Source organism: Notothenia coriiceps, unplaced genomic scaffold, assembly GCF_000735185.1.
Source record: "Notothenia coriiceps isolate Sejong01 unplaced genomic scaffold, NC01 NC01_scaffold00030116, whole genome shotgun sequence".
In the NCBI taxonomy this organism is placed as follows: domain Eukaryota; kingdom Metazoa; phylum Chordata; class Actinopteri; order Perciformes; family Nototheniidae; genus Notothenia; species Notothenia coriiceps.
This window is the reverse complement of record NW_011362817.1, coordinates 6,179-18,306: the sequence shown is the minus strand read 5'-3', so window position 1 is coordinate 18,306 and position 12,128 is coordinate 6,179. Positions and strand designations below refer to the sequence as shown.

Below are 12,128 nucleotides of genomic sequence, written 5' to 3'. Positions count from 1 at the left end.
AGCTGATGATACAGCCGAGGACAAAGGAGCGAATCCGCTGAACGTATACAACGGTAAGGTCTCCTGAATTTAGCTTTGTGTAATGAATGCCTTTGTATTAGCAGGCTTTCGGCTGGAGAGTGCCTGGTCGCGTCAGAATAACAGGGAGTGTTGCTAAGTCCTGCCATCTGTAGGATAAAATGTGTGTAAATGATAAACGGGCGCTGTAATCACTCATCTTGGTTACGTTATGTACATTGACTCACCACACCCCCCACCACCCAAAATTAAAGGGACTTTTTCTCATTATTGGCGCATTCCCTAATTTTTTCCGCACGGCCAAACGCTACTGGTGATAGTTAGGGTAGTCAATCCTTTTGTTGACAAGACAGTAGTGACGGCCATCTTGGTGACGTGTGTTGTTCTGCTAGACCCGGAGATGTAGTTCATTGAGCGTTTCACACAAACAAATGTGTTACTTCACAGTTTTACGACACGTTTTTTTTTTTTTTACTTGCAAAATTATCTTTTAAATATGACAACATCATATGTGTAATTCGTGGCACAATTGAAACGGGATCGAAAGATAATCTTTCTCTCTCCATTGACTTCAATACATAATCTTTCCGAAAAATTAGGTCCCATTGAGGTCCATCGGAAGGGGAGGGACTTCGCCACTCTATTATGGAGAGCACACACACACACACACACACACACACACACACACACACACACACACACACACACACACACACACACACACACACACACACACACACACACAGCGATTGACCAATCACAACAGAGCCGGACAGCTAACCAATCAGAGCAGACTGGGCTCTGGATATTTCTTAGGCGTAACATTTGATCAGATTTACAAACAAATACCACTGGGTCATGAGTTGGCTTTAAGAGTGAATAAATAAGTGTCCAGTTGGTGCCTTCAAATCCTCGCCTCACCCAAACAAATGTCCACATATTTCAACTCAGTAAAAAAAAACTTCTGGCATCTCCTGTTGTGTTCTGCACATGTGAAAGGGAAACATGGACATTGTGTGGACCTGATTCTCACAATATCGAGTTCATATAACCAAATGGCTTTAGATATATATCGAGCCCGATGGACACACCACTTTTCATAATGGTGGCCTGTGCAGTCTTTGAAAGACAAGCTGCTGGTCACAGAACAAACAGCCTGCAACGGCTTCTTGTCTAATTAACATGCTGTTTTTCTCAGAACACTCAGAAAGAAAAAGCCCCCCATTTGTTGTTTCCCTCTGAAGTGTCACTAACTCGACTTAGCACCTTTGGCCTCAAAAGGGAATTCATGTGTGCATAATGGGGGTGGCCCTGCAACAAAACACAACATGTTTTCCATTTAAAGTCCTGAACATAATGCAGCTCATTTATCAGTGATGGAAAAACCCGGCAAGTTCACTGAAGTCCTCCTGAAGTGTGTAGCCTCAAACATAAATCAGGTGCTCTCGGCTCCAACTAAATCTGCGAGTTAACTTCCCTAATTGAAATCACTCAGCGCTCGGAGAGGACCAGGGGAGTTTTGGTGATTCGCGAGTACCTTTTGCAGTGGCTGCAATATCCCCTCATAATTTAAAATCAACAGGCTCAGGGCAGTGCAGGCCAGACGTGGATTAGCTGCTAAAACAAATGCTTTAGCCCCTGTCCATGGCTATCAAAACAGCCATTAGCATTTCCGCAGCTGGTAATCGCTGGCGTTGAGAAAACAGGGAGGAAGCCCTTTCGGCTGGCTTCCCACACATTGCTACAAAGTGGGCTTAAGAATGCCTGCCACTCATGATGGGAGACGTGCACGAGAAGCGCGCTCATAAACACTTTCTCACATGCACACACTGGAGCAATCCACACACACATGGAGCCGGTTAGTTTTAGACGTTCACACAGTCACACACGCTGTGTCACCGGATTCCACGTCCTCAGGCTCACGGCAGACACGGAGGGTTCCCAGGGGCAGATTGTGTCGGGCAGTTTGAGACCAGTGAGAGAACAATTAAGTCATCAACGTTAGCTCCGTGGAGGAGGAAGGGGAAATTGCCAGTAATATTTTAAAGTGTGGAAATAGAATTTCAGGCAGAACAATAGGACTGTCCAAGTTATCGAATGAGTGAGTTTTTCTTTAAAGGGGACCTATTAGGCAAAATCCACTGTTTCATGTCTTTTATACATAAACATGTGTCCCCTCTGTGTAAAGAGATTCGGGAAAGGCTCAGGAAAAAAGATTTGCTCACTTTTTGGCCACTTTATGATGTCATAACTAGGGATGCACCGAATATTCGGCCACCGAAAATTATCGGCCGAAAATGGTTAAGAAGGCCCTTTCGGCTTTCGGCCCAAATCTGAAATGCAGACCGCCACTTGTGTCACTAAGCGGACTGCATGTGCAAAGACGAGGCGGGGCAGCTGTTAACGTCGGTCTGCACAACGGAATTGTGCCAAAACTACGCCAACTGGCTGCGGAGGGAGACTCCCTGTGCACGTTCTGTGCCCCGTGCACACTGGAGAACTGCGCAAAATCAGCTGATCACAACGTTCACGGCACACTCCTCTTCCCCCCGACATTCCCGAAGTACTCCACTAGCATTTCAAACAAACACTTCAGAGACATGTTTTGTAAATATCTGAGAACTATAATATATTGATGAAAAACAGTATAACAGGAGACCTTTAAATTCCTCTTCAGGGGTCACCTTAAGGCCCTGACACACCTACCCGATTTTGGGAGTCAGAGGCCGTCAGAGGCAGTCGGGCATTCGCGGCGCCCTACTCAGGTTGGTGTGTCCCGCACCATCGTTGCTTTACGGCACATTTTCACACCTCCCACGGTCTCCTGCGGCCATGTTGAATTGGCCAAAGAAAGTCAGCCAAAGAAAGTTGGCCAAAGAAATCACTCTGATTGGCTGTTGCCTCTTTTGAATGATCAATACACACTACCGCTGCTTGCTGGTAAGGACAGTTATTGCCACTCGTCGACTGAAGTCTTTGCGGCGTGTTCGTAGGCGGGCGGCGTAGCCGGCGCAGGCGACGTAGCTGACGTAAAAGTCGGGACGTCTTCGGTGCGCGTTCTTTGGTCTCAGGTTGGTGTGTAGCGGCCTTTAGAATGCTGACATTCACAATTTATTTTTACAAGGTACAATCATTTTTACCATTGCACATCCTAAAGCAAATTACAGAGCCCAAAAAGAAAATAAGAAAGTACATTATCAAATAAAGTGGGGTAAGAAAAGGGGGTCAGAACCTTATGTATCATTTGAATAATTTATTGAATATTAAAGGGGCCCTATTATGTTCATTTCAGGGTCGTATTTGTATTTTGTGCCTCTACTGTGACATGCTTTAATGTTCGAAAAGGTCTTTATTTTTAATTCCCTTTGGAGGGAACTTTGGGATTTTAGCCTTTGCAGACCATTTACATGCACAAAAACCTAAATAACACACGACAGGAAAGACAAAACCCAAAAAGCATAATGGAGCCTCTTTAATTAATTGAATGAAAAAAATCCTCAACAGTTCCCCAGATAAAAAAAAGTCTGTGGAGCAATATAAAGGAAAAGAGACAAGAAAGATCTGGTATGAGAAATAAAACAACCCTTTATTAAAAAAAAAGAAGAAAAAAGACCTATAGCCTCTTGTGCAAAAATGAAAAAGAACCACACCACTCGCCCTTTTGAAACCCAAGATACATTCATTACAGTCCCTTAAGCATCAGTCGTAAAAAACAACCCGCAGCTGCAGGCATTTATAGTTATTTATTCATTACAGAGCTCTGTTTTATTGGAGAGGTTCAAGTGAATTCATGTGTATTAGCTTAATGTGATGAGGTCTTTTTCCTGAGGACAGATCACGTTATTCTAGTAAGGTCAACCATGGAAAACACAATGGAGGCTTGTGGATTGGCACTTGAGGTGAGCATTCATCTTTTGAAACGAGGTGTTAAAACACACTGTCAGTCGTGCTACAAGTACACAAGTTCAGGTTTGTCTACTCGGGCCCATCACCTTCCCTTTGAACCGCTAATTGTTAATTACTTCAACATTTCTCAAGCAGCTGAAAGGCCCAAGGAGCATCTGTGATTGATAGAGCTCCAGTGTTTTGTGAGCTTTGATGTTGATTTACTTACAAAGGAGAGTCGAGGAAGGGCCAAGCGTGGTATCTCAACATCTCAGTTGTATATTCAAGCAAAGGCGATTTCCATATCAAAATAGTAGTTTAACGTCTGTGCTCTGGATCAAGTGAGCAGCTGTGGGGTTTGTTTCCTCTGCGAACGAGCAGAAACAACACGATGCAGCATCTGTGTTGTGTGTTAGTTCATCGCGTGAATGTCGACAGTACAGGCAGACCAAGGCCTTCACTCAATGTGTTTTAAGAATAAACATCTGGCTACATTTTTCTTTGATAAGGCCTGCATGGTTAAAGCAATTAACTAAAGGCTCTTTGTAATAGTTTCCACAGACTTTGGTAATGTTGTTTAAAAAATGTTTTCAATAAGTTAGTCATGAATTAATTATAGCCTTTAAAACAAACAAATAAAGAAATAGAAAGAATAGACTACTAGATATTTAATGTAACATATATGATATGCATTTACTATATCTAGTAAAGTACATAACCGCAACCATATGGCAGAAAAGCTCAGGACATTTTGAATACAATGTATACCAAACATGGTTGTGGATAACCTCCGGATATCCATGCTTTTCTGCGAATAAACCTAATAGCATGTTTTTGTGAGCATAGGTACCAGAATAGTTCTGTAGGCTTGTTTTTAATTGTTAGCTAAAGAAAATGACCATTAACCAATGAGACCAGCTTGGCCAACCCGCCAATCAGTCTGTCATTTTATATGTATGTTGTAATTTCTATTTGAAGCCAGCAAGATGACATTTATGATGCATTATATTTTACCTACTACTTGCTGTTTCGTGCTTGCCTCCAGTCTTCTTCTTTGTTCATCAGCTAACACTATCGACCTCATGAAGTTGGCATTGAAGGGTCTGTACTAATTCCACAACAATTTGTGAGAAGTGTAGGCTCAATCATTACAAGGGACAATAAGTAAGGATATATCGTCCTCAGCTGCATTAGCTGTGGGTGATTACAGATAATATATAGAAATGAAACACATAAAGGGTCCAACAATCTCCATGTTTCCTCTCTGCAGACATGTCTGTGTGCATGATACCTATCCATCACACCATGTGCTTCCCATAGACAGAATGCACTGCAGTATGTCTGATTCTGCAGCTAATGATAATAGTGTTCAGTCATATTTGTACAAGCTTGCAGTATAGAAAACTGTTAGTAATGTGTGTACATATTGTGCCTTGCCAAGCACAGTGTGTGTGTGTGTGTGTGTGTGTGTGTGTGTGTGTGTGTGTGTGTGTGTGTGTGTGTGTGTGTGTGTGTGTGTGTGTGTGTGTGTGTGGTAACAGTAAGTCCATGGAGATGGTTGAGCCATCTGTCCTCACCACAGTGGAACTGATAAAGCTGTCAGACCAGCTCCGTGTGAATCCCTCCCACTCATCATCACCTCTATGTCACTAATTACAACTGGTGTGTGTGTGTGTGTGTGTGTGTGTGTGTGTGTGTGTGTGTGTGTGTGTGTGTGTGTGTGTGTGTGTGTGTGTGTGTGTTTCCATGTTGTGATAGCATGTAAATACGACTGATAGTGGTCTGTTGCAGGGCACATGTGGGATAATTAAGCACATTTTCTTTCTTATGTTCTACGAATTAATCCCCGTCTTTTAATAACAGATGTTTTATCTGGAAACACAAACTACTTTGTACTTTGAGGGAGGTGTATGGCGCAGTGGATAGAGCGTTGGGATCAGGGGGTCACAGGTTCAAACCCCGCTGCAGTCAGCATGTCGTTGTGTCCCTGAGACACTTCACCCCAAAGTGCTCCTGTGGGGATTGTCCACAGTATTGAGTATGTTAGTCGCTTTGGATAAAAGTGTCTAACAGGTGACATGTCATGTACTTTAAAAGGTGCTTTAATGCAATATCATACATTTTGAATACATCGGTGTAACGAACAGGACATGATGCAAGGAGATGACCAAACTCCTTAATTACACCACGCGACAAAACGTGAGCAGTAAAACACGTCAAGAGGTAAAAGATATCATATTCATTATTTTACCAATTTTCCCAAATAAGCATATGAACGAAAACAGTGACCTTTGAGAGTGGATGTTTGTGCGAATCCTGAAAAATGTGCAGGACCTACAACCCGAAAACAAAAGGCACACAAACCCCTTTAAACGAATGCAGACGTTCTGAGCTGCAGTTCTCCTAATGACCAATTACTGTCCCATCGTGTCCGTTTGAAGTTACACCAATCACACCTTTTATTGTAACATTTACCCATGAGTCCTGTGAAGTCATGAACCAGCTCTAAATCAACGCAGACCATCCATCACTACAAACTAGGCCGCTACAGTACGGAGTCAAACTCTTTGAATCAGCTTATTGTTAGCATCTTGAAAAGGTTTGTTCATACATGACTCCAATGTAAGTATCTTCATTTTATTAACATGTGGAGACTTTTTTAACAACCCTAATATCCCCAACTCTTCCTTCCTTTTTCCCCGTCTCATCTTTGTGTCTCAGCAAACTTTCTCTTCCTCTCCCTCTCCCCGCCTCCCCCCTTTTCTCCCCCTGACAGCAACATTAAACAAGTGGGGAAAAATGGACAAGCAATTATGATTTATGATCAATGCATGCAGCAGCTGCTGACTTTTATAATGACAGTGGTTAGGGGGAGGGTGTGTGTGTGTGTGTGTGTGTGTGTGTGTGTGTGTGTGTGTGTGTGTGTGTGTGTGTGTGTGTGTGTGTGTGTCACAATTGAATTGAAGAGCAATAATAAGTGACACTTGTTAATTTGTTAAATAAATGTTATGCCAAACTTGGATTGTATGTAATTTGGTATTCCCAAATATTGTGTTTTCTAACTGGCAATAATGCAGTGCCAGAGTTTTATGGAAGGTTTATTGTCATTGGTACAAAATGACCTCAGACCCTCTTACGCCCCGCTGTGCTCAAATTTCAAACTATATCAAGGTTGGTTGCAAAACTGGACACTCTTTAGTTGTCATCTACTACTAGTTTTAATCAGCTACTAGTTCTCAGCTATTAGTTGTCAGCTACTACTAGTACTCTTGGCAAAAACTGAATGCTACTTCTCTATATGTCTTAAAGACAGCGGTTGGTTACAAGTGACTTAAAGAGACAAATAAATGTCACCACGCTGAACATTAGCTGGCTTTAGCTTAGTCGTGGTGATGTGAAGTCAGACAAACACTTACCTACTGATACATCAGAGGCAGGAAAGGCAAGAGTAAATGTAATATTGTTCTATTTGATGTTTGTTTGACAAAGCGGTGTTGAATGTGAATCATTTTTTTCTCCATGTTCAATTTGTCCTGTATTTATTTCATTGGTGATGCGTCTACATATTTGACATGTATAGAGCTGACATGAGGAGACATCATTCACTGGGACACTAAAAACACAAGGCTGTATGAGCATTGTTGCCCTGCTCAACTCTCTATATCTCTCATAGTGTCTTCAACACTAAAACCCTTCATCAAAGTTTATTTTGTGTCACGCACGCACGCACGCACGCACACACACACACACACACACACACCTCTACAGGCTCAGCAGTGGTTCCTACCATAATAGACCATCCATTACAACTAAGTACGCAAACACACTCTGTATCTCCAGTAGCAATCTCACTTCTTCATACAACACACTGATTCATACAATGCCCTTTGTACCGGAAAATTGCTCTTTTTAACATCCCTTGGGAAATCGGTTTCTTCTTAGGAAGAGGTGAATGAATAGAAGAAAGGATATCTCTTCCAAAATAGTCTATATGCCATTGAACAAAAAAATACTCTTTGCCCAAAAAGAGTGTAATGTGCTGACAGGAAAGAACATAATATAACTATCAAGTTTTAGCCCTCGGGATTTGATGGTTTTTAAATCATGAACAGTGGATATTTTCTAGCCCAGGGTTAAAAGCCAGCTGAGAAAATACTGAGATACAGAGATACACCAGGCGTCGAAGCAAATGTTGCCAAACAGTGGTACTACAACTTCTATATCACGTGACGTCATTGGGCCCCAAAAAGAATGTTTCCCATTGACTCACATTGGAAAAGAAACGTATGTAAACCGGCGGATATGTTTTTTATAGGTAATCCAATTACCCAGTACCAACACTTTAATATCCCTTATTTAATGTGTTAAGATGTACATTTGTAAGATGAGTTTCAGAGTTATTTTGGAGTGAAGCTGCCTTTTGGTAAGAACTGACTGAAAGATCTGCAGGTTTGCTGAATTTTTTATTTCAAACCCTGTATAAAATTATTCTAATATTGCTATCAAAATAACAGTGTAGAAGATAGGGAAGGTTGAGAAAATAAAGGAGGTAGTCCATTATTCATAGGGTTAGGACTGTGTTTATATGTCAATGTGTAAGTCTACTGACCACAAAAAATGCCAAGCCAATGTTCACAAATTCACACACACATTCATAACCGGTGGCAGGTTGCCAGGCATATAACCCTTAACCTTTTCATTACTATACAACAGCTTTTCCTCCTGACCCGTGACACCTCAAATGTCTTTCAGCAAGTTCATATACACCTCCATCAATTGTGTGTGTGTTCTGCAGGAATGCAGCCGGTGCTGTACTCTGTAAGGGAAGCTCTGGGAGGAAGACCACACTGGGTCAGGTCTGGGACTGAGATTTGTTACTACAGGTATGAATTAAATGAACACATGTAATGTGTTTCCTCTCTAGCTGCAGTCCAAATGTCATTACTTTTAACAAAATGCTGGTCATCCAATCTTGTGGTGTGACTAAATCAGACTGCCAGAAGTGGGTTCAGTACAGATAAGGGACGCAACTTACTAATAACTTAATTTGTGGTAAATAGGTTATGTAACAGCCCCCATTTCTGTTTAGTCTCCTGGGAGATAAGCTGTTTGAGCTGCAAATGCGCTAGTTGTATCCATATGCTGTGAGTTTACTTGTAATGAATACAGTGTATTAAATATATTAATAAACTCACATATGTCAACAATGGAACTATTCTTACATCTAATTTATCTTATAAACAGAAAAATACAACCATAAAAAACGTATAGAAACTATATAGGAGTCATCAACAACATCTTGGTTAGTCGTGTCATTTAAATAAATTGCCGCGCACCATTTACTCAGCCCAGTGCATAAGATAGAGACGTCACCTCCATACACTGCTAGAGAAGGACCTTTTAGCTACACATATAAGTTACTCTTTGTTATTCTCCTCCAGAAACCACCATTGTCCAGCTCGGGGCAGAAGGAGAACCACCTTTTATACTCTGACCTTTACCATCACCTTCAAACACAGTGAAGACGTCTGCTACCTGGCCTACCATTATCCCTACACGTACTCTGCTCTCAAGGTACTAATCACCATCCTTCAATCCATCCTTCCATCTTTCCACTAATCCATCCATCCATTTGACCATCTTTCATCCATCCACCAACCCATAAATCTGCCCATCCATCCATAAATTCATCATCTGATGACTTTTAATATTAAAATAAAACCACCACATCAATTTGCCAGTTTAAAGTCTAGCTACGGGACATTTGTCCCCATGTCTCCAATTTATTTTTGTCTCTCCACTGTCTGCCTGAAATTCCCAAAAAATACTTTTAAAAACAAAACCAAATAGTTGTTGTCTATGAAGAACCATGAAAATGTTAATCATTTGGTTGTCACAAATATGTGTTTTTTTCAGATATGTACAAATGCTTCCTTATGATGACCATAAACACCATCAAGCTTCCGTCAGAATATGTATGGTAAACCAATTAGTTTGATACATAGATATTAGTGGTCTCATCGAAAATAATGTTATCGTGTTAATCACCAATACATCTTGTGATTAATAATGATTCATCTCAGTATTATGTATTTGTATTTTGTGGGGCGACTGTGATGTTGTAATACAGAAATGCATGGCAGACTGATAAGAGAAATCTACCTCGTGGCAACTTTACTGTTAGCTTTATGTGTGATGAAAACTGAGGAAAGGCATTTTGCTGAAACATGCGCCAGTTTCTTAAAGTTGCACAGGAGTGTGAGATAGTGCAAAGGGTCCCAGATATGCTCAGAGTAAGATAGCAGCAGAGATAATACACACTGCGTAGCACACATTATACAGAGGGTGATCACAGCGCCTCTCTGTGATAGCAGCTTTGTCGATGCTTTAGCTTAATGTCGGAAATTCATGCCAATAATTCAGCCATCTTCAAAACTAAGCTGAGATGTTAAAACAAAGTAAAAAACCCTGTTATGATTCTTACTGATTTACAGTGGTCTCTCGACAGTGAAATACATGTAGCGTGTAACAATTTCCATGCCGTCTTTGTCTTTTCACTGCCATGCGATTCAGTTCTGCGTTGGTATTCCAGGAGGGAGTTGTAATCAAACTTGATGATTTGATTAATTCGGTTTGAGGTTTTCAGATTAATTCGGTGCGTTAACCGATCAAAGTTGACAGCCCTAATAAATACACATTTGTATAAAAGACAATAAGATACAGAACCATCACTCAGGGTCTGCCCTGTGTCTCTCAGGCTAACCTGAAGCTGCTGCAGAGGTCAGTGGATCCTACCAAGGTGTTTTTTCAGCAGCAGGCTCTTTGCAGCAGTCTGGCTGGAAACCCGTGCCCAGTGGTGACCATCACTGCCTGTCCTGCCAGCCGGAGCTGGAGAGATATGCACCAGCTCCGTGAGTAGTGTGGGTGGGTGTGTGTGTGTGTGTGTGTGTGTGTGTGTGTGTGTGTGTCAGCATGAATGTATTATGTAATTCAAATTAATGTGAAAACCCTTTAGAAATAAAGACATTTCACAGATAGAGAATCGTGACAGCATTTAATCTTCTTCGTAGATTCGTTGAGACTTTCCCTGCTATAATTAATGCACAGATATCCGTCAGCTCTGTGTGTGTGTGTGTGTGTGTGTGTGTGTGTGTGTGTGTGTGTATGTGTGTGTGTGCTTACAGGTAAATGCGTCACAGATGGTGACATCACAGCAGGTGGCCGCTCTCCAAAGCTGGTAACATGGCGGGGGGGCGACGTCGATGAGGGAACGATGACAGGGTCGTGGCTACAGGAGACAGATATACCCTGACAACGTCTTGGAAACCAACCCACTTCCTTCCCACCTCACACACACACACACACACACGCACGCACGCACGCACGCACGCACGCACGCACGCACGCACGCACGCACGCACGCACGCACGCACGCACACACACACACACACACACACACACACACACACACACACACACACACACACACACACACACACACACACACACACAGATCCAGTTATGCTCATGAGTGTGTTGAGCCTCGACAGCATGACTTCAGGGGAGTTGTAACTGTGGTTATGAATTTGAAGTCAGCTTCCAGGGTGAGATGACATGCGGGACTCTGGTGGTTTTGTTCAACTTCCTCACATCAGCAACATCAAATAGTAGGAGAGTAGTCAAATCAGATTTTGCTGACTGCTCATGCCTCTTCAAACCGGGCACTTACGGAGTAGTAGTTTAATATTGGCTATGCAATGAAATCAGATTATAATAACATTTATAATACATGTATGTGGGATTACTAGCAGGATAACAATGCTACTAAAAAAACTAAATCATGACAATCATGTGAATGCTGATCATAGTTTCTACGCTCTTCGCATATTTCACAATACGATCATGTTGTTATTCAAGTAAACACACAAAAGTCTATGATCTTTGTGTGTGCGTTTGTGTGTGTGTGTTTGTGTTTGTGTCTCAGTTGTCCTTCTAGTGATTGGGTCAGCTTGTGACCCGTAAATCTTGAAATGACAAGTATATGTGTGTGTGTGTGTGTGTGTGTGTGTGTGTGTGTGTGTGTGTGTGTGTGTGTGTGTGTGGGTGTGTGTGTGTGTGTGTGTGGTTGTCCACCTGTGAGTAGAGCAATGGGAAACTGCCTGCATGTGTGTTTCTGGTTGTCCTGCTGTGTGTGGGCCAGTGGGAACATGAGTGTGTGAGAGTCT

At 41.9% G+C, this 12,128-nt stretch overlaps 2 protein-coding genes across 2 annotated transcripts in view; one reads left to right on the top strand and one right to left on the bottom strand.

The window, feature by feature from the left end:
• The window catches only part of LOC104959242 (transcriptional activator Myb-like), a gene marked incomplete at its 3' end in the record, with an annotated part of 10,787 nt that extends 3,094 nt beyond the window's left edge, over positions 1 to 7,693 (bottom strand). The window contains exon 1 of the mRNA XM_010787110.1: positions 7,664 to 7,693. Within this exon, the coding sequence (XP_010785412.1) occupies positions 7,664 to 7,693 (30 nt within the window). The remainder of the gene's footprint in view (positions 1 to 7,663) is intronic.
• Positions 7,694 to 8,700: 1,007 nt separating this feature from the next.
• LOC104959241 (cytosolic carboxypeptidase 4-like) lies at positions 8,701 to 10,822 on the top strand. Its single transcript, XM_010787109.1, has 3 exons — positions 8,701 to 8,786; positions 9,345 to 9,477; positions 10,661 to 10,822. The coding sequence occupies exons 1-3, from the start codon at positions 8,701 to 8,703 to the stop codon at positions 10,820 to 10,822; spliced, it is 381 nt and encodes a 126-aa protein (XP_010785411.1).
• The last annotated feature ends 1,306 nt before the right edge of the window (positions 10,823 to 12,128 follow it).